The sequence below is a fragment of the Epinephelus moara genome, chromosome 20 (assembly GCF_006386435.1).
Source record: "Epinephelus moara isolate mb chromosome 20, YSFRI_EMoa_1.0, whole genome shotgun sequence".
In the NCBI taxonomy this organism is placed as follows: domain Eukaryota; kingdom Metazoa; phylum Chordata; class Actinopteri; order Perciformes; family Serranidae; genus Epinephelus; species Epinephelus moara.
In genome coordinates, this window is record NC_065525.1 from 41,497,786 (window position 1) to 41,524,039 (window position 26,254).

General features: G+C 40.9%; 1 protein-coding gene across 2 annotated transcripts in view; it reads right to left on the reverse strand.

The window, feature by feature from the left end:
* The window catches only part of cep290 (centrosomal protein 290), a 68,809-nt gene that overhangs the window by 7,408 nt on the left and 35,147 nt on the right, over positions 1-26,254 (reverse strand). The window contains exons 31-50 of one of the 2 annotated variants that reach the window (XM_050072476.1): positions 26,020-26,127; positions 25,764-25,898; positions 25,408-25,677; positions 23,748-23,855; positions 22,651-22,850; positions 16,243-16,456; positions 15,659-15,796; positions 14,127-14,348; positions 13,215-13,337; positions 12,995-13,137; positions 10,548-10,703; positions 7,118-7,241; positions 5,533-6,303; positions 5,101-5,235; positions 4,583-4,669; positions 4,182-4,346; positions 3,969-4,091; positions 2,076-2,245; positions 1,689-1,830; positions 1,061-1,134 (exon numbers count right to left, since the gene is read on the reverse strand). In XM_050072476.1, coding sequence (XP_049928433.1) covers positions 1,061-1,134; positions 1,689-1,830; positions 2,076-2,245; positions 3,969-4,091; positions 4,182-4,346; positions 4,583-4,669; positions 5,101-5,235; positions 5,533-6,303; positions 7,118-7,241; positions 10,548-10,703; positions 12,995-13,137; positions 13,215-13,337; positions 14,127-14,348; positions 15,659-15,796; positions 16,243-16,456; positions 22,651-22,850; positions 23,748-23,855; positions 25,408-25,677; positions 25,764-25,898; positions 26,020-26,127 — 3,608 coding nt within the window. The remainder of the gene's footprint in view (positions 1-1,060; positions 1,135-1,688; positions 1,831-2,075; positions 2,246-3,968; positions 4,092-4,181; positions 4,347-4,582; positions 4,670-5,100; positions 5,236-5,532; positions 6,304-7,117; positions 7,242-10,547; positions 10,704-12,994; positions 13,138-13,214; positions 13,338-14,126; positions 14,349-15,658; positions 15,797-16,242; positions 16,457-22,650; positions 22,851-23,747; positions 23,856-25,407; positions 25,678-25,763; positions 25,899-26,019; positions 26,128-26,254) is intronic. The other variant, XM_050072477.1, reaches the window with a different exon arrangement.

The window sequence follows — 26,254 nt, forward strand, 5'->3', positions numbered from 1 at the left end:
GATTTTGGACAACATGCTATACTATGATGTTTTTTCATGGTTTTTGACAACATGCTATACTGTGACTTTTTTCATGATTTCGGACGACATACTATATAGTATGACGTTTCTTAATGATTTTTGACGACATACTATACTAACGTTTTTTTCATGATTTTGGATGACATGCTATACTATGACGTTTTTTCGTGATTTCAGACATGCTACACTGTGACGTTTTTTCATGATTTTGGACGACATGCTATATACTACGACGTTTTTCGTGATTTCAGACGACATGCTATACTATGACGTTTTTTCATAATTTCGGACAACATGCTATACTATGACTTTTTTTGTGAATTTGGACGACATGCTTTACTATGACACTTTTAAATGATTTTTGACGACATGCTATACCATGACATTTTTCCATGATTTCAGATGACATACTATACTATGACCTTTTTTTGTGAATTTGGACGACATGCTATAGTATGACGTTTTTTAGTGATTTTTGGCAACATGCTATACCATGACATTTTTTCAGAATTTTGGACGACATACTATACTATGACATTTTTTATTGATTTTTGACGACATGCTATACTATGACGTTTTTTCATGATTTCGGACGACATGTTATACTATAACATTTTTTTCATAATTTCCGACGACATGCTATGCTATGACGTTTTTTCATGATTTCGGACGACATGTTATGCTATGAGGTTTTTCATAATTTCAGACCACATGCTATTCTATGACGTTTTTCCATGATTTTGAACGACATGCTGTACTATGACTTTTTTCCATGATTTCGGACAACATACTATACTATAACATTTTTTCATGATTTCAGATGACATACTATACTATGACCTTTTTTTTGTGATTTTGGACAACATACTATACTATGACTTTTTTTTAATGATTCTGACGACATGCTATACTATGACGTTTTTAATTATTTGTTGATATAATCTCCTTTGACTTTTTTAGTACTTGTCCAATGCTCAGTCATATTATTACTATATTATCAGTTTTACTGATTAAAAACAGTGAAGACAGATTAACAAACCTCATTGCCTGGAACTCTCTGCTGAGTCCTCCTGACGTCTTTGCCGCAGTAGGAAAGTTTTTTAACAAGTCAACCTGAGAAAGGACAAACCCATAGTCAAAATCCATTCATACGACATACTTTGATAAACACTGATAACTTTTTTAAAAGACTTAGATTTATGACTTAAATGCAGGTCAATTTGTTTTTAAGGGGAAGTCTACCAATTTTACCTGTCAGAGTTAATTTATGAGTCACGATGAGGGAGCTTTGGAGCTCAACTTTCGGGGACTAAAATTCAGGTTATCTGTTATATCGAATTTGTGGTGGGCGTGGTTTTTTAGAGAGTGAAACATTTTCCTCTCTCAATTGTTAGAACCTTGACCCTCTTGTAAAAAAAGATTAACAGCCAAGTAACAAGAATATTAGAATGTTAAACTCACTACATTAAAGTATTTTAGTAAATGTGTTTCAATATTTGATTCCATATTTGAAACAAGCCTGAGGCCAAAACCAAAAATGTGATCCAGTCCTCCAGGAGCTGACAGAGCAAACCAACAGCAGGTAGTCTGTAACTGAATGTTCTTTTAAAATAAGTAATTATTTATCTGACTGCTGTTATTAAATTAACTAGTGATCCAGCCTGTACCTGATCTTCAAGTTGCCGGACGCTTATCTGAGCTCTCTCCTCGCGCTCCTTCACCTCCTTCAGCTGCTGTTTGAGTTCAGACAGACTGGATGTCTTATGGGACAGCTCCTTCTCCAGCTCCTTCATCTTGTTCTCAAACATTCTGCAGATAGGAGAGTGAAAAAACAACACTGTAAACACTCTGTAAACTCGTAGCCTGGTGCTTCTACAAGTGGAGGACACAAGGTCAAAGCGTTGAATCCATTTTGAACACATTTGACAAAAGGCTGAGTAGGAAGGAGGGAATGAAGATCCCAAATAATGTTTATTTCTCCTGCTGACTGATGCAGTTTCTGAACCCCCACTACAGCAAGACTAAAGGACTGAATAAAAGAAGCTGTTGCTGACCTTGTGACCACAGAAGCCTTCCAGGTCTTACTGTCCGCTCCCTCTGTGATGGGTTTGGACAGAGCTGCCCGCAGTCTTTGTTTCGTTTCTTCCAGCTCTGCCTCAAGCCTCTCGTTGGTCACTTCCAGACTCGCCTTGGCCACTCTCAGCCTCTCTGCAGCCTCCACTTCCTGAAACAAAATGAAACACAGTTGAATAAAAGAGATGAAAATGTGTATTCAGAGGGTTTTATTAAAAAAGAGAAATTCTTATCCTAAAAACAAACCAAAAATCTTCTGTGATAAAGCAATCATTGGTGTGAAAGTGAGCTCTACATTAAAGGGACACTTTGCCATTTTTAAACAAAGTCTGTGTCACCGCAGTGTGAGGAGTGCGTGCTGATGAATGGTGTTAAGGCGCCCTCTGTGCCACCATTTATGTGCACACACTCGTCACACTGCGGTGACAGACTTTGTTGAAAACTGGCAAAGTATCCTTTTAAACATTACTGAAGTTAATCGCTCATTTCAACCTGCCAATATAAAGAACAAACATCTTCTGAGAATAAATAATTCTAACTTTAACCAACATTATAAACAGTCTGTGAGAGACGCTGCACGCTCTGCATGATTTTACCATTTCTTGCATAAATAAGTTAAAAAGGTCTTTGAATTTTTATGAATTTACTCGTGAGTGACATCACAGACAAATCTATTTTCTGAATCTCATAACTGAGGCTGTGTTCAGCAGAGTGTGGTCTACGTCCACCAAAGCGTTTATTGTCCTGAGGTCAGCAAATGAGGGCTCCATATTTACTCTAATGATTCCCACAGATCCTTAAAAAGTCTTAAAAAGCACTAAATTCATTAATCTAATATAAGGTCATAATTAGTATTAAAATGTCTTCAATCAGTCTTTTTAAGTCTTTAAAAAAAATGTCAAAATAACTGCTAACATTTTTTTTCTTTAAAATAATTTACCCCCTTTTTAATATATATTGACTCACTGACTATCAGTGAAGTAACTGATAAATAACTTTGCCCCCCCTTTTCTATTTTAATTTTATTTTTTTGTTGTTGCTGTTGTTTAGTGTAGTTTAGTTTAGTTTTGTCTGTTGTTGTCATTTGGTGGTGTTCCATTTTTGTCTTTGTCCTGCTGTGCCTATGTGTGTAATTGTCTTTCTTGGGTGGGCGAGAGGGGCCCAACCTTCTGGGGAGGTGGGTGGTAGTGGGATTCAGCAGGATGGGTAGGAGAGGGATGGGGGTTATTAAAGCCGTCACAGAACCGGTTCTTTCACCGTTTTTGTGAATACCGATAATTTCTGCAAATATAATAAAGAAAGTTGGAAAAAAAATAATTTACCGAACACCTCTCACATTAACCTCACACAGATCAGGACAGATGAAACAACTACACTAATATTTAAGATCCACTGTTCTCACTGTACCCTGGACGTCATGGGGAACTTAAAATTCAACGAAACCTGGCTATTAAGATTTTGTGGCCCAGCTGAAACCAGAATGCAATGCAATTTTAGTTTTTGTAAAATTAGTTTAAAATTTTATTCCAAGTTGAATTTAAGTTTAAGTTGCTCTTAAAAAGTCTTAAATCAAACTTTTAAGCTGTTCACCACTCACTGTCTACACTGCTCCCAGCTGGGTGTTATCAGCTGGAAAATGCTCTGGTGAACGCACGGCCTCATCAGCAAATGTCCGAGCAATGAGAATTTGGTCAGACGAGCATATTGACCAACCGATCGACCAACAGACCAGAAGGTGTTGGCCCTGCTAATGACTTGATACCAAGTTAGCAGTTTTTAAAAGAGAAATATTAAACACTACAATGTTTATCTTCATGAACTGCTTTTTAATATTTACATTTTATTGTGAACTAACTGAACATGTATGTTTTCACCCTTTTGTTCTCCTTGCGCAGACGTTCATTCTCCATCACTATTTTCTCCAGTCCTTTGGTTTTTGATTCCAGTTTGGCGCTTAGCTCAGCCTCACTCTGACTCTTCAGCTTCACGTAGTCGGCCTGGAAACAAACAACAATATTTAACGTCAGCTGTCGTAACAGAACAGAACAGAACGTATCAGACACGTACGACATGACTTGGTCAACAACCTTTAGTTTTTCATTCTCTTGCTCCAAGGCAGCGACCTTCTCTTGGTTTGCAAGTGCGCTGGATTTCTTTAGTGTCTCATTTTCCCTCTGCACCCTCTCCACCACCTTCTTCATCAGCCCGATGGTCTTCTCCAGCTCAGGTACGGTTTTACCGCTGTGACCAGCCTGATGAAGAACACAGTTCAGATCACCTTCATCATTTACAGCTGGAACAGGTCGCTGGTGAACCTCAGAGGAGTTATTGTTTGTTTATCAGATTAAATATTTAAGGTCACTGGGATTTTGTTCTACTGCACATACAGACATATACATTTCTGTTTCTTGTTATTTCTGTGTTAAGTCGTTTCAGGGAAAACACCCGTGTGTATAGAAAGAACACAGGTGACTTAAGGTTAACGTACTCCACGTATATGAGCCAGCTTTTTCTCGACCTCGGCCTTTTCTTTTTTCAGCGCGCTGCACATCTCCTTCAGGTCTGCAACTTGATTCTGTGAAAACACAAAGATAAAATCATTTATAGAAAACACTCTTTGCCAAAAACAATCCCTGCTCTGACCTAAATAAATACTGTAATGTATCTTTGAATTTAATAACCGGGGTTCTACACATTTTTGTTTTAATGTTATAAAGTTGTGACGCTGAAATGTCGACGGACTTTATGACACAATGAATGAAGTCACTTATAATTCTAGCTTCTGGGAGAGTAAAGAACAAGTTGTAGTTTAACTGGAGACACAAGGAAGTCACTTTATCCTAAGCTGATTATCTTGAGGCTCCACCATCATATTTACTGTACACACAAGAGTGGTATCAGGTATCACTTCCCAAAATCTCAAACTGTTCCTGCCGTACAACCAGCACCATTATCAAACACTGACAGAGCACAAAACGACCTCCTCTCAGCTGAGGTCATGTGTACCTTGAGTCTTGGTACGTCTTTGTTGATCTGCTCCAGCTGAAATCGCAGCTCCAGGTTCTCAGAGGCCAGTTTGAGGTTTTCTTTCTGAAGGTCCTGATCTCTCTGCGAGGGCGTGCCGGTGCCTCGTCCTGATGTCTACACGAAGTAAAAGACACAAAAGCAGCAAAGTGAAATGAATGATGGGTACAAACGTTGCTGTGGAGGAACAGACTGAATCTTCAACAACAGAAGCTCTAAGGGAACGCAGTGGAACAGCTTTATTAAGACAGTTTAAGGGTCATGGATCTGTCTCTGCCTACACACAACCACAGAGAGGAAACACACTAACAAGCCACTTACACTGACTTTTATTAAACCTGTTCTCTGCCACATCTACAGCGATGCTATCACAGATCTACCACCTCAGCGGGTCGCTACAGAAGCTCCGAGTACCTTCAGATATCTAAGAGATCTGCTCTGTCGGTTTCGTACACGATCATCCCTCCTGTTACTCATAAACCTCTCTGGATGTTTGCTGAGTGTGGAGCTGGAGGCCACATCTGGATCTGCTGAGCAAGATGGTTCTGGATTATCCTCATAATGTGTAGTCTCAGCCTCCTCATCCTTCAGCTCAGCCTCTTCCCCGGCCTCCTCTGGCTTTTCTTCACAGATTCCCACATCATCATCCTCTGTATCTGGATCATTGTGTTCACTGCCACCCTCTTTATTCACGGTTTCAGAGCCAGTTTCTGCTGCAGCTGGCTCAGAGGAGGACTTAACTGATCCTGGTCTTTCTGATGGATCCTCAGGATCAGGCTCACTTCCTCTTGTCGTCTGTGTTTCTTCCTTTTCTTCACCCTTATCGACGTCAGAACCACCTGTGACGTCTTGTGTACTCTCTAAAATATCTGCTTCTGTCTCATCTTCTTTAACACGAGTGGTGTCATCTTCTGCTGCTGTGTTTTGGGCAACATCTGGACTCAGTCGCTCTTGTTCAGCACAAACATCTTCTGCTCCCACAGAGCTGGTTTGAGTTTGTCTTGCTACTCGTCTCTTCTTTGGCGCCCTCTGTTGGTCAGCGGGGTCTCTAACAGCTTCAGTGCTGACAGAGCGGCTGCAGGATACAGCAGGACACCGAGCTGCATTCCCTTCACATGACTCATCCATAACATCAAAAGTCAGAGAGCAAATCCCTCTGGAGGCCCAGGAGGATGAACTTCTGGCCTTCACAGCCAATGAATCAGAATAAATCCCGTGAAGAAGATACATAAAGAAAGAGAGTGAAGAATGATGAACAGAGAGATAAAAGGAAAACATGTTTGGCTCCTTAAAACAGAACAGAGAGAGAGAGAGAGAGAGAGAGAGAGAGAGAGAGAGAGAGAGACATCAGACAGAGAGGAGAAAATGTCTTGTTGAGTACATGAAGTGATGTGTGGTGTGGACTGTTCATCCTGCAGCACATGTGAGGTGTTTGAATCTCTTTAGCATGTCTATGTTAGGGGTGTAACAGCACAGAGAATAACATTTTGGTACATTTTCGATACAGCAAAAAGTAGAACAGTCTGGATTAAATGGACTCATTTAAGTCTGGGTGAAGTAAAATCAGTGATTTCTTTCTAAACATATTAAACTTGTTAGAAAATACTTGTTGAAAACGTGAACAGACTGTGATCTGTGTCGTACTGAACTGTGGAGTTATGCTGTTTAACTGTTTACAGCATTTCTGTGTCCGACTATATCAAACTACATTACCACTGTTGTTTCTGTCACTCACTGTGTGTCAGCAGTGAGTTTTCTCCGTCCCACGAACTCTCTGAGCTCTTTCAGTCTAATAAATACATGAATAAAAATCCCTGTTAAACGTCACAGTCACATAAACACAAACTGAACAGCCATCAGCAGTTACTGCACCCTGCTGTGGGTGTTAGCTTTGTGCTAACATTAGCTGCTGTTAGCTGCTTAAGAGAGTCTGTTTTTAACAATCTCCTATACATTCATCACAACCATCATGTTGTCCTACATGTTGATGAGCACTCACAGAGGGTCTTGATGGCGGCTCTTTGGATATCTGGTTCTCTAAGGCGTGCACTCTCTCCTCCAGGTAGCGGTTCCTCACGGTCAGATTCTCCATGGCGTCGTCACGAGGTAAAGCCTGGTGCTGCCTGCAAGTTCAAGTTGTGGTTAGAGTAGTCGTAGTCAGGGGTGTAAATACAGACAGTGTAGGTAGTATGGCTTCACTGTGAGGTGGGGGGCCCACAGAGACAGTGGGCCCTCTAACAGTGTGTTGGGTGGAGAATTGGCCCTTATGAGTGATCGCCACCCTGTAAATCTGTCTGTGTTCAGAGAAGAACTCTCATTACATTAAAACTGTGATACTTGCTATAAATACCTCTGAAAAAGGGAAAATCATCTGTTTCATGTTTATTTTTTCTATATTTGTAGAATAGTCTGTAACACTACGTAAGAGTGACATGACACTGTCATAACTATGACATGACACTGTCATGAACCTGTCATGAACATTATGTACATGTCATTATGGAGTTATATTTGTCTCATTAATAACTGTAAATGCACAGAGGGTGATCTACAAATATTTCTTGATCTGCACACGTTTCATAATTATGTGTGTGAACAGATCGACAATCTGTGTGTAAATGTGTAATCTGTAAATATAAAACACATTCCACAAATACAAAAAATATCTGTGAATACATTAAATTAATTTGCAAATAAATGAAAAGCATTTGTGAATATCTTCCTAACATTTACACTTTCGAACAGGCATTTGTGAACTCAGTTTTTATTTGTGAATCGAAAAAACATTTGTGTGGATTTGCTTTTTACACACACGGATTTTTGAGACAAACACCCAGCTGATGACGTCATTTCTGCATGTGAAAGTAAGAGCACGCAGTCTTTCTATGAGCTGTTTTTTGTTGTTGTTGTTTTTTTAATAATAATCAGCGATAAATAATGTGCATTCATTGTTTTATGTTAATGTCATACAGTGAGTATTAGTGTGTGTTTATTTGTTTTATGTATCTGGCACACACTTTTGTATACATTTCTGTTTGAGTATGAAAGGCACAGTGGCTTGGCTGCTTCTTCAGCTGGCAGTTTTCAGCCAACTCATCCTTTATATTTTTCATTTATTCTTTCGAGTAGGATTAAAGTCACAAAGCACTTCACATCTTATTATTAGTGTACTCTTACTAATGTAGTTGTAATGTCTGTGCTGACCGCACTGTGTTTAGTTAGGTTACATCGTTTCAGTGAGGTTACGTTAACTGTTGTAAGATATGTAAGTGGCAACACCCTGGTTAAGGTCTTTGATAGAACAGCTGTTGGTGTTGGTAGCTGTTTTTGTTTAGAAATGTAATATTGTAGTTGTGTTGTTCATTGTTAATATGTAGATTGCGCTAAGCTAACGTTAGCTACTGAAACAGCATCTGTTGCCATGGCAACAGTAAACATTCGTGTTGCGGGCTGGGGGGACGAAAGCAGGGTGCAGCATTTCATGTAAGGGTTAAGTGTTACTTTTAACCAGGATGACATTACCAGAAGATGTCTTTGTGTTAATGTCAAGTTGTCATAATAAGGACATCCCAAACAAATTTAATGTCAACTTGTCATGACAAAGACAACTTCTGGTAATGTCACTTTGATTAATGTCAACTTGTCATAATCAAGACAACCCAAACAATGTCAACTTGTCATCACAAAAAACAAATGGCACTTAATGACAGCAGTCATAAACGTTTATGACATGTACATAATGTTCATGACAGTGTCATGTCATAGTTATGACAGTGTCATGTCACTCTTATATAGATACCTTCAAGTAAAGTGTTACCAAATAGTCAGTAACATCTATGACAAAATTATATGTTAATTTTATAACTATAAATCAACTGGTATTTTTTGTCATGTACAGATATGTAGTGATGATTTCCGGTATGTATGTTATATTATCTGTGTCAAGTCTCTGATCATATAATAAGACGATATGTACATGACAGTGTGCACTGGGGCCCGTCATAACTACCTTATGCCAACGGTAGTAGCAGCTGTACTTTTAGTAGATTAGTGCTTATCATTCATGTTACTTTATATTTTAATGATGTTCTTTTATTACTTCCAGCATTTATAACATTTAAAATCAGTGTAAACTTTCACAGTAAAGGTGGAGTTAAATCCAGTTAAATATTAACTTCATCTGAAAGGTCAATTGCCAAGAACGTTGATCTAATAAATGAATATTGGCTGATTAACAGATACAGTTGGTATTTATCAACCTGGGGCCTATTTCCCATGTTTTTGTGTCTAAAAGAAGTTAACTGGAAACAACATTTTTGAAATTGATTCAGTGTGAGTGAAAGAAGGAGCCAGGCTGATGTTAACACTCAGCAGATGTTGACATGGTCGATTTACGTCCACTAAAAGTGTTGTTTTTGCCACTGGCAGGCTGAAATGTTCTTACTCTGGCATAAAATAAGTGCACCTGCAAACTCACCATCGGGTTCTAATTTATTTAGCTTAATCTATTTACACCCTTCACTCTTCCCTTCACCTGTTCCTCTTGTTCCAACTCATTGCCCCTTTTTACTGCTTCATCAAGTCATTTTTTTTCTCCACCTGTCTTGTCTCCCACATAGTTTTGTTCCTGTCATGTTTTTCACTTGTTCTGTGCCTGCATCGCCTAATTAAGAAGAAAAAAAAATCATCTTTGTCCAATAATGGTGTTAAAGGTAATACATCGCAAATTATTACACTACAGAATTCCATGAAATTTAGACTTAGGATAAAAATATTACGTTAAATATGTGGCTCAGATTAAAATGATATCCAGTTACCAGAATGGTTCTGCAGGGCTTTTAGCTCCGCCTCAGGTTTGTAATTAGCTAAACGCAGACGCATTACTTTAATTTGTTTTCTAATAACAGACCGACAATCCAAACTTTGAAGCTGTCACTCAGTGGATCCTGCACTGAGCAGGTCAATGACTACACAATCACTTAAAGGAGCAGTGTGAAGGATTTCAGTGACGTCTAGCTTTGAGGCTGAACACCAACCAACTGAATACCCCTCCTCTCCATACCTTACCGGGTAAAATAAAGCACAAAAAGCCCTCTCTAAAGCCAGTGTCTGGTTTGTCCATTATGGGCTACTGTAGAAACATGCCAGTGCAACATGGAGGGCTCTGTGGAAGAATGCTGGCTTCCTACGTAGACATAAAAGGATTATTCTATACTAATGAAAACACAAATCTTAATTTCAGGTGATTCTACACTAAAGAAAACATTGTCAATATTTCATGTTCTATTTCTGACCCCTTAAATCCTACATCATGCTCCTTTAAGTATCTAGATGAATGTAAACTAAATCATTGTCACTCGTAACATCTCTGTTCAAAATGTCCTGATTTAAGTATTTTGTTTTGTCTCATTTTAAAGACTGCCTCATACTTTATGGTGAGGATCTGTGTCTCCAGGTCTGAGTTCTTCTTCTTCAGCTCTTCAATCTCTTTCTCCATTTCAGCAGATCGAACTCCGACCACCTGATCAGCCGTCACACCTCGACCCTTCAGCTTCTTCTGCAGCGCACTCTTCTCCTGCTCCAGTCTGTACACACAGTAAAACACAGGATGGAAGAAGAAGGCTGAAAATGTAAAAAAACACTTTTAAATTTGAAAGTAGTGATAGCTTTTCATCGTCAGATTGAATTCTGTCATTATATGTATAATTTCCTGACAGAAAAAGTTCACTGCTTCTGTGTTACTAACTTCCAACATGGAGCCCTGTCAATGTTACTTTACTGTACATTACTTCACTGAGTGAGTGACCAGGCAAAAAAAAAGAAAAGTTGGAAACAACTGAATGTAATAAAGTTTGTCTGGGACATTTGGGAATGGACTGATAATGTATATTTAGCTGATGAATCAATTAGTTGTTCAACTAAAAATTAATATATTTTGATAAACAACTGATTATTTCAGTCATTTAAAAGAAAAGAAAAGTCTTTTTGTAGTTTCTCAAATGTGTGAACTGCAGCTTTTCTTTGTTTTATATAAAAGTATATTAAATCTTTTTGAAGATTTCACTGCTGAAAATTAGAACAGGCCTCTTATCTCCAGTTAACATTTTATATACAAAACAGTTAAAACCTGTTTCCCACCAGCGTCATACGAAACCTCCTAAATAGTGCTTATATCGACTCCACACAACATAAATCTATCAAGCCCCTTTCCAGTGCCTCTTGAAGGTTGGAATTTCACGTTATTATATCACCTCGTTGTTCTCATGAAAGGTACGACCGCAGAATGGGGGGACAGAGTGGTCTCACCTTTAAGGTGACACTGGAGGTAATAACAGCACCGAAACAATGTCTGTATAAAAGGGACAGCTGACAGAAAGGTGTGACATTTTATCAACCTGTGATGTGTGCGACCCAGTGCAGGAGATTTAAAAAGTAGCAGTTAGCAGCTAACTCAAAGAAGAAAAGAAAATGTCCACAAATTGTGAAAACAGTGAGGTCCAGGAGCTCCTTACCCTCCGAGCAGAGGACGAGATCAGCCACCATATAACAGGGATGATACTTGATTGTTAATATTTATAAAGTGCTGCTGGCGCGTATGTTACATGTCACGCCCATCATGCCTCTTTTGATTCTGCCATGTCAGCATGCTGTCTAAAATCACACACTGGAGTGACCTGATGCCGCTATTGTTTGGTTCTGTGTTAAAAATGCAAAGGAGTCCTGTATTGTGACAAACATATAACGTTAGCAAACTGCTGGGCGATCTCAAACCATATATTGTCCTTTTGTTTGGTTGTTGAGGTAGTCGTTCCAAATTTTACAAGACGTCCTGCCCATTTTGGCAGAAAGCTAGTTCTGACTTGTAGGTATGACACGGCATAGTAAAAAGGACTTCATTGGTCAAAGTCAACGATATATTTCTGGTAAAAATCCACTGAAATCACTCAGTACGTTTCCATGACATCAGAGAAAATGGATTTATTGTGTTAGTCCGACTAAAACTGGACTTTAAAATCACTGTCAACATGTTAGTGCGACTGAAATCATACTAAACCCAATTTCTCAAAGTGGGAGTGGAATTTTAGGCGCTCTGAGCATGCTCCACAGTTTCCGCCCCGGGCTTTGACCCTGAAGTACAATAGCATTAAATGTGTAAGAGAAGAAGAAGCCGGTAACAACATGGAGAAATCTACATCCAGAGCTGTGACTTTTTGGACGGACCAAATGTGCAGAGCTGTAAAGTTGTCCACCATGGTACCAGTTAGCAGCTAGCTAACCGTTGCTAACTTGTTTGTCCATTGTTTGGTCTGTGACGTAATAGGTCAACAGGAAAAAGGTCCAATACTAACAAGCTGAAAGGGGGCATATCTCCACCTATCGTAGAGGAGTCGCACATACTTGGGTCAATAAATGGATTCCCCTCCTGTGCTTGTATACTGGGACAAGGACAGTAGTCCAGTTAAATGTCCTCATCCAGCTGTAACTGTAGCTCCACTTCACTGTGACTGGAAACGTACTGAGTGTCCATCCAAACATTTTTTCTTCACAAGAATGTTCCGCAGGATGTGAGCACGCCCTCGTGAGAACACACAAAATTAGTTTTTAAACATTTCTGTGCAAATTTTTCCAGATGAAAATCCGTGCTTGGCATAAAATGGCTTTAATTAAGAAAATCATCTGCAGATTAAATACAAATGTAAATAAAAATAACAATTATACTTGCAGCCCTGATTATCACAATCATTTCAAGTTTCATGTCATGCTCTCGTACTGTCATCCGGAACCAAATGTTCTGAGCTGCTTATTGCAGCTTTAAATCAATAGCGTCTACAGATCAAAGAACATTGAATGATGTATGTAGGATGTTCACACTGACCTGGCATAGAGGTCTTTGAGAGTGCTGAGCTGTTTGGACAGAGATTCATTCTCTCGTTCCTTCTCCTTCAATAAATTCTTCACCTTCTCCATCTTGGCCTGCCATCTCTTCCCCTCCTCCCAGCGCACAATTTCACCTTTGGTCTGCCAGATAAACAAGTCATATATCAAGTGAACGTGCAAACGAATGATGGTGCTAATAATAGAAGTGATGCTCAAACCTTTTCATGACCATCCGGAACATCCTTCATGTCTGCTCTTTTCTCCAGGTCCGACTCGAGCTTCCTGATCTTCCTCTGCAGATTCTCGATGGTGGGCCCCTTCCCATCTGCTTCTGGTTGATTCTGATCGTCAACATATAGAAAAGATCTTCATAGCACCTCATTTTGTTAAACAGGATGACCGTCCATCTCCACTGTACACCAACAGGCCCTCCATTCTCTTGTTAAGTCAGTAAGGTGTGAACACTGCAAAGGTTCAGGTCACAACCTGTGGCATCATGTTAAAGATATGTGAGATAGAGACGCAGCCAAAGTCCTGAGAGACATCTGGACTTTGACGTTACAAATACATGCTAGGAGACAGTGCTCCACAAGAACAGCTGAGTAATTTCATTATAATATCCTCGAGAAGAGTTTATCTTAAATCTTAGAAGAATGTGAGATTTCATTCTTGATGATTTCCACAAATTATTTTAATTTGCAGCAGAGCAAGGTTTGCGTGTCTTTATGTTATCATATTTCAGGGTCTAAATGTCTTCCCCTATGTCCACATGATGTGGTGCTGACACTGTGTCGTGGCTGTTGTTAAGTGAATCACTTTTTTTTTTTGTTAAAATATTTTTTGGGGGCATTTTTAGCCTTTATTTGACAGGACAGACAAGCGTGGAGGGGGGAGAGAGAGAGGGAGTGACATGCAGCAAAGGGCCACAGGCTGGAGTCGAACCCGGGCTGCTGCAGCAACAGGCTTGTACATGGGGCGCCTGCTCTACCACTAAGCCACCGACGCCCCTTAAGTGAATCACTTTAAAGCTTATGTAACAACAACAGCGACAATAAGCTCCAGATCCGAGTCAAACCGAGCTGCGTGCTTCCTCACAAATCACCGTCTCCACACTCCTCAGAAACACTGACCTGCAGGGCGCTGCTGAGCCTCTTGATCTGCTGCTTCAGCTCCTGGACTTCCTGCTCTCTGTCCTCCTTCTCAGCCTGCAGGCGTCTCTGGGTTTTCTGACTCCTCTGGAGGTCCTGGTTCACACCGTCCACTTCCTCTTTCAGACTGTTCTCGCGGCCTCTGGCTGCTTTGGCAGACTCCTTAGCAGCTTGAAGTTCTTCATTAAGTTCTTGCAACCGTGCCTTTGTCCAAAAAGGGATTTTCCAGTATAACAGTTAAGTGGCTGTTACATACCTCATAAATTCAATTTAGGACTATTTAATGATCTTTATAATCCACTATTTATAACACTGAATTAAGACAGTTTTAAGACACGCTAAACTACAATTACCACAGCTACAGCACCAGTCAAGTTTCTCTTAAGCTGAAAACACACTGGCGCCGCCGTGGCGCTGCGCATCATGTGACACGCATCACGTGCTGCCCCTTGCACACATTGGACACAATGCGCTGCAGCTTGTCAACAGACCCACACAAACAGACACCACACAAAGTTATTAATACTATTACTGACAGATCTGTACTGCATCCACGTCTGCATCAGCTTAAAATCATGTGTGGACAGCCGCTAATTAAACTTACTACATAATTACATAAATGTATTTAATTCTGGGAAGGCAGTGCTAGAAATAGAACAGTGGCTTGAAGTGCTACAGTGCAGCACGTCCAGGAGCGCCAACATGCGTCTTGCCGCCGCTGGTGTGGGGTTTGTACATTGTACAGTCAGCGCAGTGTCAAGATTAGAGTCACCAATTCAGTATCTGACCAAATGTCTCCCCTTCTGTTTCTGAGATATGACGTTAAAACATGATGATGTCACAGTCAAGCTGACCTTTGACCTTTTGGCCTTCATTATTTTATCCTGTTAAACATTTGTGTGAAGGTTTTTTTTCATAATCAGCATATGAATTCTTCAGTTGTAGCCAAAAACCTTCAACCACAAAATTCAAATCAGTTTATTCTTCAGTCCAAGTGGACGTTTCTGCCAAATTTGAAGAAATTCCCTCAAGGTGTTCCTGAGATACTGTGTTGACAAGCATGGTACGGATGGACGTACAGATGTACTAACAAACCCGAAAACACAATGCCTCTACCCAAAGTTATCAACGGTGCAGAGGCATAAAAATCATGAAATCCTACTTCCCATGTCTGAGTATTTTTAAGACTTTGGAAAGACTGGTTTAAAACATTTTAATGCCAATTTTGGCCTCATCTTAGATTAATGAATTGATTTCTTTTTTGAAGACTTTTTAAGGATCTGCAGGATCGCAGCCTTCCTTTTGCAAAGATAAGCTGACTTCATAAAGAAAACCACTTAAACTGCACTTAATCGATTTTGTTCATCTGGAGATAACGTGCAGATTTTTCTCCCCATCGACAAATCGATTGGTTGAAGAGTAGAAAGAATGTCAGTCGATCAAGATTTTCTCTGGTCGGCTCTCGCCAGCGTGGAGCATTAAAAAAGTGTGTTGTTAGGATAAAGCAGTCCCACCTTTAGCTCTTTGGTGTGTCTGTCAACCAGCATCTGTACATTTAGACTCTCCTCTTTCTGTGCAGCGCTGGCGATGACCTGCTGCTCTGCGGCTGACGTCATCTCTGCTCGCAGCTCCAGCAGAGCCTTACTGAGAGCCTGAGGACGCAGGGAGCAAACAGACGGCAGATATGATGAACATGATGAGTGCAGAGGTCAGACCTTATTTTACAGTTAATGAACCATCATCCATTTCTTCATGGTCTACTTCCTGCCTCAGTCCTTCTTGGTATGAACTTGATAAACGAGATTTCTTTGTGTTCGTGGTGAAAAATCACAGAACTCAGCTGCAGTTTTGACAAATAATAAAATTAAATAATCAGTATGAATAATTAAAAATGCTTTGTGCACTTTAAAAATCCTGAAACTGATATCCAGATCAGCAGAGTCTCTGGATATCAGAAGGAAAACCCAAAAGGAAACGCACCACCAACAGAAAGCATTTCCTCATTCTGTCGACATCAATCAGGGGATTTTAGCGAGGCGACAGGACTCATCACTTACGACACACAAACACAAAGTAAACTTATGTGATAAAGAAGTACCTTGAGCTGTTTCTCTTTCTGGCCGAGCTGCGCCTTCAGTCGCTCCACCAGGTTCTTCATGGTGTTGCTGGGGGAGCGGACGTTGGCCTCCTTCTGTGCTGCCAGCTCAGTCCGGAGGTAGTTCATCTCCTTCTCCATCTGGGACACCTGACTCGTCTGATCCTCGGTCTCACCGGTCAGAGCTTTCACCTGGGTGGCATGATGCTCCTCCAGCCTGCAACAAATCCCTCTGTTAGTTTGATAAGATACAGATTTTATTAACTTGTGTTACATCATTTAAAAAACTTTTAACATGACTTCTAATCGGTATATGACAGCGGAGGTACTTTAGGCTCACTTCAGGTCATTACTAATGACTCTGTACAGCAGGGGCGCTGTTCTCTGTGGACCATGTGTCTCTGCAGCTAATGTGGTGGGCAGGAAGTGAAGTCATGATTAGAGATAATAAAAATCACACACTCTAAATGTTAACCTGCAGTAAACATAGCAAAATGAATACAAGAAAGAAGTTCATGATGATTTAAGCAGATATAAAGCTGCACCTTTTGTAAATACATCCAAGGTGTCTAAAACTATTAACAAGTGTGAGGTGAGACACTCCAGGTGAGCTTTTTTCATTTGCCGGTCACTTTTAAGATTTCAAGCTACTTTGCTTCCATGACTTATTTCAGACTAGTGGGGGGAAAAAAAGTCCAAAACACACATATAAATAACAATATAAGAAAGAGTTCAGACTTCACATGTTTCTGTGATTTGTCTCACCATTGTTCTCCAGCCTGTGTGTAAAGATGTGTGTATATATTCATAATTATTTTTTCTGGGTATCTCGTCTCATGTTTCTCTGTGTTTTTATAAACGTTATTTTTTCATTATTTTCTATTTGTTTCATCTGTCATGTCGTCATCTGAGTCATGTGATGGCCTCTCCATACCTGTGTTGTGTGATTCTTTAAAGCCCTGACGAAGACGTGCAGTGGTTGAAACATATTGGCTCTTTAAAAGATTCAGCCACTATAATAAAGGCTTTTTAATACTTTATCCCTTGTTTTTCTGTATTTCTGGACGGCCTGGATTGCCTTCCTGTGTAGACAGATAGAAGTGTTTATTTTAGTCCAGATTTTGGTTCTGGAAATGTATGCAAAAAGTGCATTTTAATGAACAGATAATCTGATTATACATAACGCCTTATTTACAAATTTAAACATAAAGATTCAGAAAACTTGTGATACAAAAAATAACTGTATTAATGTCAGTAACAGGGTATAAGCAGGAATCCTGGGGTTAATTTCAATACCTTTTTAAGACTTTTTTAAGACCTTCCAAAAAAACCTTAAGATCTCATCGCCACTTCAAGCTTTAACTTAATAAACAGTTGTAGTTTGCAATTAAATCTATGGAGCACAAACATACAACAGAACTCAGATAAGGTGAGAAGGATTTTTTTATTGTCTTTTGCTCCTCTGTTTGGCGCCTGGACGACGCGTGATGTCGCACAGGTACGCGCAAGGCCCCAAGTGGCAGTCCGGGTGTGCCTACCTACATATCATTGTTTGTAATAGTCGCGAGGAGGAAAATAAATTATACATTCATGTATACTTTTTGTCAAAGCTTGAATGCCAAGAAAATTTAATACTTCATAAAATCATGATTAAGACTTTTTAATACTTTTTAAGGGCCTTAATTTTCCAACATTTGATTTATCAACTTTTAATACTTTTTAAGACCCCACGGACACCCTGAGTAATCAACTGACTTTAACTAATGTTATTACTATCCTAAAACATTCTCCAGGTCCTCTGAAACTCTGCAGGACTTATTTCCGCCCTGCCCAGCAGCGGTACCATGGCGAACGGTCCCTAACTGCGGGGAGAATGGAGCAGGCTTCCCCGGAGGTCCACCGCTTTTCCCGGTCCCTCGTCTCCTCCACACTTTGACTTATTTCCACGCTGCTGACAGTGGGACTTATATTCATTGTGCCGACAGTGGCTTGGAAAACCGCCCATAACCGTGTCACACGGGGAAGAGGGAAGGCGGCTGGAGCTCCTCCAACATTTGCGGTTAGATTATCATATTTTTTTATTGACAAAAAGGCTGCTTCAGCTGATTTTTTTATGCGCACATGTGCCCCTAAATATTTTTTACAGTTCGCACATACCTATTTTTGGTCGCAAATGCGAGTGAAACGCTCGCACTGTCGAGCCCTGTGATATGTGTTAGTTAGCATTTTTACCACGGTACTTTATTTTTGGTCTAAAATTGTGTGGAATTTTACAATACATATCTTTATGGACCTTTTTTCACTAAATTAGTTTTCTTCTCATGATCTGAACCAAAAATCTCCATCTCAGTAAACTTTACATTCAGAGGGGTTTGTTCATGCATCATTCACAGCCTGATTTATTGAACATTTTATTCCTAAAAACATGGTAAAAAATAAAAAAATAAATAAATTCTCCCTGTAAGTCAGGTTAGGGGCATTCTTAGGACAGGACAGTTGCACGTGTCATTAAACAAAGGAGTTAGTCGTTTTCTACCAGGGGACATAATGTTCTTGCCTGATGTGTAACACTGTTACAGTGCTTTCATACACACAGTCACTTTGGCAGGTCACTCCTTATATCAAAAATTTTAACAGCCATTTCTGTCACTGGTTGGCAAGTCAGGTTTACCACATGTAAGACAATATATCTACAGAGTAGGAAGATATTTCTGTCACGCAAGTTCATTCTGCATGCTCAGCAGATGTGTTTGACACTCAGAGTGATAGTTATCAGTTTGTTTGAGCTCACGTCAGAAAACATTTCTGAGTCGGCCTGATCGGCTACAAAACATCCGTGGATGATTTATTTTTTGCATGAATCAGTTACCCAATTAGCAGTGAGCTCCAGAAAGCTGCCTGATGTCTGCTGTGATAGAACGGAAAACTGCTGAGATATACACCGAGCTGCCAGTTTATTAGGTACACCATCCTACCCAGCTGAAGCTAATGCAATTCAACACAGTGACCCTGCAATGTACCCTGCGTCATATTCAGCTTTTGTTTGGACCTGAGAAGTGCCGATGCCGAGTCAACTTGTCCTTTAAAAATGTCACTGAGTGTGTTCCTGTGTGCCTGAAATACAAACGTCCCAATGCACTACTGAACTCTTGAAAGCCTTCTTTAATCTACTTTGCTTTAGCTGCTTTTTGTTAAACTTTTAACCCCTTTGAATTTTACCCTTAAGTCACTTTAAGGTTGTTAAAATCACCTTATTCCTCACTGCCTGACAGTGCCAGCTTGTTCCACCTCTTCATTGAAGCTGTGTGGTTTTTACACAGACGGATAGAATCAAAGTAATCAGCCCGAGATCCACAATGAACATACATGAATATTGAACCATTCATTCAGGGAATTATGGGAACAAACAATCTTTTGTTGCACAGTAATATTAAACCGTTTACAGGTGGTATTTAAGATGCGTGACATTCCTTAAGGCCTTTAGTCCAGAACATTTATTAAGGGACTTTTTCAGGCTTTAAGGGCTCCTCATGTGCCCCAGAGCTGAACTCACTGACACTGATCCCCTGTCCCTGTTCTTTAAGTGCTGTAAATTACTATCGGGCTTTTCACACATCAGGTGTAATCCTGGATGAGATCCCAATTAGCCAAGTGCTTACAGTTACATTAGTGCTCCACATTTTACCCTTACAACTTCAATGTGTGATTATTCCTCTGTTAATCTGGGGTTCACCTTCTGCCCGCCGTACACTCAATGACTCTTCAAGTGATTTCAGTCACAGACAAATTTCCAAAAGTCAGAATAAAATGATGAGAATTTTTCTAGAGTTGTGGCACGCTCCTGTGATCTCGATTGTCTGATGTAAGGCCTTCTCAGCATTCACTCTGAGCTGTCTTAAGTTAAGTCTTTCTCTCGTATCGACATTCTGATAAAATGAAACATGTCAGATTCTGTCATTAGTTTTTAGTCTCGATCGATGCTGTAAATGTTGTCAACAAACAGGAAACCAGGGTCCGAGAAATCAGCTCCTTCTGAACTGGAACTGTGCTAGTGTTTGAAAACTGTGAAAAACTGTATTGAAATGTTTGTAAAATCTGTGACTAAAGACTTTGTGAATTATGACACTTTAAGACTTTAGTCTTTCAAAAGTCTTTTCAAAGTTTTCTAGTGAAAGGTAGTGAGTGACCAAACTACCCCCAAACAGAAAGCTGAGATGTAATAATATCTCTAATTAATTCTCAACATGTTTCATGCTGTCAGTGCTCTAAGGATGTTGACACTGAGCTTAAAGGGATAGTGCACCCAAAAATTAAAATTCAGCCATTATCTACTCACCCATATGCCGAGGGAGGCTCTGGTGAAGTTTTAGAGTCCTCACAACACTTACGGAAATCCGAGGGAGAACAGGCTAGCAGCATAACTGCACACCTAATGGCTTTTCGCGCGAGACCAGCGAAAGCACGTGAACACACATGAAGGCGGTGCCATGTCTCACGGTCTCGCGCAAGCGCACACGCGTCAGCACAGTGCACAGAGAGACAGTTAGAGCTACAGGCTACAATGAGGCTAAAAACAGAGTTCAAATGATGTTTTTCCAAACAACTTTTTATGTCAGGGCTTCAGGACACTTGGATCACTACGGACGAGCAGTATGGAGATATTTTGTGGTTTCAATTATGTGTTCTTGGATGTTTTAATCTGGGTCGCCGTCAGCCATTAGGTGTGCAGTTGTGATGCTAGCCACTTCTCCCTCGGATTTCCGTAAGCGTTGTGAGGACTCTAAAATTTCACCTGAGCCTCCCTCGGCATATGGGTGAGTAGATAATGGCTGAATTTTCATTTTTGGGTGCGCTATCCCTTTAATGTGAGCCCTGAGTTCATAAATAAACTTTAAAGTCTCCCTTCCTTCAAAAATGTGTTTATGCCCCCTGAATGTGTGACCTTGACTATACTGACTGTGCAAAGTTTGTCACAAGAGAGATGTTTTCACATTCCTCTACTGAAGGGTGCCCTGTCTGCTGTGCATCTCCCTAAAATCTGAGCTTAAAACGAAGAAAAGCCAATCACTGTCTAATAGGGTTGGGTCGGTTCTCGGTAATCCCAATTCGGTTCGGTACTCCGTCTTGGACTGTTTTTTTTTTGTTTTGTTTTTTTTGAGACCGACCGGACCGCATACGTCGTTTTACAGCCTGTGTCTGCCTCTTTGCCAAGCGCATAGTGAGCAGGAGAGAGAGGGGGTTGGTGGTGGGGCGGGGACTGAGCTAGGGGGTGCAAGTGCGCATGCGCCGAGGCCTCTACTGTAGCCTGGAGTTTGTTTAACAGTGATGGGGAGTCGATAATGGCGGACAGTTTAGTCTTGAAGAAATCAAAGAATGCGCCTATATGGCAACACTTTGGCTTTGAGCCAGACGAAGGAGGCAACCCTTGTTTGCACTGACTGAGTAAGCTAAACCTGCAAATTTATCTGTAAGGAATAAAAGAAACAACGTGTTACTGTCACTCTGTTGTCCTATGGTCGTTTTTTTATTTTAAATGAGGCAATTGCGCCCCCAAGTGGCAAAAATCTGACAGTTTTTTTTTTTTCTCATAACGACCCAACCCTACTGTCTAATACAGGAAACACACATCGACGGGGGGGACAGACTTCAGCGTAACACCAGAACGGAAACCTGAAACCTCCTGTACAGCGAGAACTGTCAGAACAGAGATTAGAGTTAGCATTAGCACAGTGAAAGTCTTAACAGCAAACATGGTGGAGTGCAGTTTTTGGATGAAAGTGGACCGAGGTTAACGCACTGTAACATCGTAGCAGATATTACTGTATGTTTCACAGCTACTAATGCCGTGTAAGCGATAAAAGATGCTAACTACACTTATAAATCTGATTTGTCTGCTCGTTGCTGATTTTAGTGCACGACAGACTCCTCATCTGAGTCTGACTGAGGCTTAAACATGTTTGGCTGAATCTCTCCAGTGTTTCCTCTGATGCTAACGTTAGCCATCGTAATGCACACTGGTCTTTCATCCACCAACTGAGCGCTAGCAGAGCTGGAGAAAGAGAAACCTACTGCAGTCAGCAGTGGTGGGCGGGCAGAGGTCAGATCTAGAGATTCTCAATAACACCCTCTTCTTCAAAATTAGCTTTGGTCCTTAAACTGGGTCTGCTCAGGATTCTTTGGTGCTATCCAGCAAACCAGTCTGCGCTTCCACCAGTTTTGCATGGGACCATAGTAATCAAGGATAATCAAAAAATCCTTTTGTGAACTGCTGATAATATTTGTATCAGTCATTAATGACCTTAATTAATGACCTCACTCACCTAAACGACTAAAGAAAACATAAAGGACGTGTTTTAATACCATCTCCACTGGGTCACACTCAGAAATAAACTTTAATAAAGGAATATTCACTTTGACATCTCGTCAGCATGTTTCTTGGCCAGCGTTTCCATGGTGATCCTCTGTCGCTCCAGCTCAGCAGTGGCCAGCTTCAGCTTCTCTGTGAGAGACGAGAGCGCGACATCCTGTTCAGCCACCGTCTGCTCCAACTCAGCCAGACGCTCCAAATGTTTGGTGGTCGGCACCCTGATGGTGGGCTTCTTCATCAACTCCTGAACAAAGGAAGACAGAACATTAAACTAAACACTTCACTGTTTCAAACAACTAAAGCAGAACTTAAAATGTAAATAGCGCTCAAAGACTCAAAGACTGGACGAACATCCAAATTACACTCAGAGAATGGGATTGTTTCCCATGAAACACAGGTTGATCAAGTGTTAAATGTTACGTAATGAAGTGTAGCGACTACTATCAATGACTAAAGCCGCTAAGAGGTTGAGTAGGTTCGTAACTGTGACTCGTTCTAAGAAATTCATGCTGAAGTCCAGAGATGTGGTTTATGAAACAAACAACTGAGATAACTGAGGCAAAATGAGATGAAACGAAATATTACGTTATGTGATATCACGGTCGACAGAAAGTATTGGAGCCAAAAACTCGCCCTCTTTGTCTCGGAGCTGCCACACCAGTGAATGTTGTGTTTTGTGTTATGTTGTGTTCAGGTGAACTTGCTGCTGTCTGTGTGCACTACCTTTTATGTTAAATGTTGTTTTACAAACCAGCACACTGGAGTGTGGAGAAACGTCATTTCGTTCTACTGTGCAGTTGCTTATTGTTTGGTTTTGATTGACAATAAAGTTCACTTTGACTTTACTTTGACTTTGAATGAACAGGTAAAATAATGTGAAACCACACCCCTGTGCCAACGACAGCTACTGGTAGTGAAAGTGACTGAAAGAACGTGTGCAGCCTAAACAAATAATAAACAAGGTTAAATACACATTGTTGCTCCTACAGTATGTTAAAAAATCCAACATCCAATCCAACTTCTTTAGAGTATTTTAGAATACATCTCTGGACATTGCTGTAAATCTGATGTCACAGACCGGACCTGCTCCAAACCAAAGCTTTTTCATTGGGAAAACAAACAGACATGGGTTCATGCGTACCATTGCTGTCTGTTTGAAGCGGTCCAGCGACGTGTCCGTGTGCGAGTCCAACTTCTGATGCAGCGCCCTGAGCTCCTCCTGGTGTCTCTTTATCATCTCCTCCTGATCCTGGGATCAACAACATGTAGTGAAATGAAACAGACACACTAAAGGATGGATGGCGACAAATATCCTGCAGTAATTATCTTTGGTCTCTCTCTGTGAAGTCACATGGAAAAAACCCTCAAGTTATAATTGTTTCTGAGCTCTGTCCTGACTTAACTGTCAGTTAAAAATTATTTCTGAACTTGGGGCGTCGGTGGCTTAGTGGTAGAGCAGGCGCCCCATGTACAAGGCTGCTGCCGCAGCGGCCTGGGTTCGAGTCCAGCCTGCGGCCCTTTGCTGCATGTCTCTCCCTCTCTCTCTCTCCCGCCTTCACACTGTCCTGTCGATTAAAGGCAAAGAATGCCCAAAAAAATATCTTAAAAAAATATATATATATTTCCGAACTTAAGGCAATTCTGTCCTTCCATGATATGGGAAACATAATTCAGGCCTGCCTTTCGTCAAGATCGGATTATTGTAGTTCCCTTTTTTTGATTCTTCCCCTGTCTTCATTAATTCTCCTACAGATGATCCAAAATACAGCAGCAAGCACATCATCCCAGTATGAACCTCTTTTCACTGGCTCCCTGCTTACTTTAGAATTCAGTTAAAGACCTCGCAGAGTGTTTCAAGAGCCTGAAGTCCAGTTCAGACTCAGACCAAAGATTCACAGCAAGAAAAGTTGAAACAGACACCGACTGTCAACGCTCCGTTCTGTAACATAAAAACCTGGCGGTTCACAGGAAGTGACCACCATGAGACGGTGTATCATCTCTAGTCAACAACTCTCTACACTTCTGATCTGTAACGTTGACAGGAAGTGACCACCATGAGACGGTGTATCATCTCTAGTCAACACAGGAAGTGACCACCATGAGACGGTGTATCATCTCTAGTCAACAACTCTCTTCACTTCTGATCTGTAACGTTCACAGGAAGTGACCACGATGAGACGGCGTATCATCTCTAGTCAACAACTCTCTGTGCTTCTGATCTGATTTGCAGCTTTTCAGACTTATTTTGTGGCTGAATATAATTTGTAGCTTCTTAAAATCTGAATGAGGACAGTGATAGTGAGATACTGGCTACAGTGATGAAACAAAACCAGCATCAGATGGACTGCAATCATAATCAATACGCCACAATAATATAAATAACCAGCACCAATTCATCAGCCAATCAGAATGTGTGTGTGTGGGCGGGGCATAAGCACATACAGCCAGCAGCAACAGCGACCCACCGTCTGACACCGGCACACCGTGAGGACAGAAACAGAGGGCTCGGCGGGGACGGAGCACCTGCTGCAGCAAGCCAACACGCCGTCTGCAGTCATTTTGACCAGCGGACTTCACTACAAGCTGATTGGCTGTTGAAACAGGTGACGTGCTTTAAAACCAGCCGCCGGCCATTTGATCAGCTGAGTGTCAGGTGACACCACCAGCTGGCCAGTTCACACCGCTGACACTTTTCTCTGCAACATTCTAAAATGGTTTCATCTTGTCGTTAATCTTTGGTCTAAACTGGACTTTACAGATTGAAAGATGAGGTCAGTGGTTTCCAACATTTATCACTCTACCTGTCTGGCCTGAGCCAGCTGGTTCTGGTATTTCTTTAGCACATCCTCTTTTTTGTCCAGCCGACCCTGGAGGTCTTTGATGGTCTGGTGAGCCAGCTTGAGGGCAGGCTGATGGTCTGTCTGTCCCTCTTCATGCTTGGCGAGGTCGGCCAGCAGGCGTTCTCTGTTGGCAGCAGCCGGGAGGCGAAGACGCAGCTCATTGATCACTTTATCTCTGGACACGATGTTCTGTTCTGCCTTCCACAGAGCCGCCTCTTTCTCTTTCAGCTTCTGCATGTGAAGGATTAAAGTTCAAACGATACGTTGTGCATCTGATGTATGAGAAATACTGAATGTACGGACACTGAATACTTCACCTCATCCAGACTTTTGCAGGTAGCCTGTGTGTCTAAGATGGTGCGGACGTGCTCTCTGTTTTTACTCAAAGCAAACTCTAACTGATGAGCGAGAGGCAGATTTGGGTCTGGGAGGGATCCTGTACCATCTTCATACTGAAAACAACCACAAACATACATCAGTCATGTCTCAGAGCTGGAACGGCAGCCTGTTTCTGAATCATCTTGTTTGACTTGTTGTTACTTAAAACGACTTCCTGTGTAAACATCAATTTACCTTTTCAGCACTGCTGAGAATTTCACTCTGGTGCTTCTCATACTGGTCCAGCTGACGCTCCAGCTCCACCTCCCGCTGGTCATATGCAAGCTGGCGTTCTTCTTGAAACTTGATGTGACGAAGAGAAATGTTTTCAACATTACACAGATATTTACATTGAATACTACAATATAGGGCTGAATGATGTGGCTTAAAAATAATATTGTGATATTTTGACAACTAAATTATTAAATGA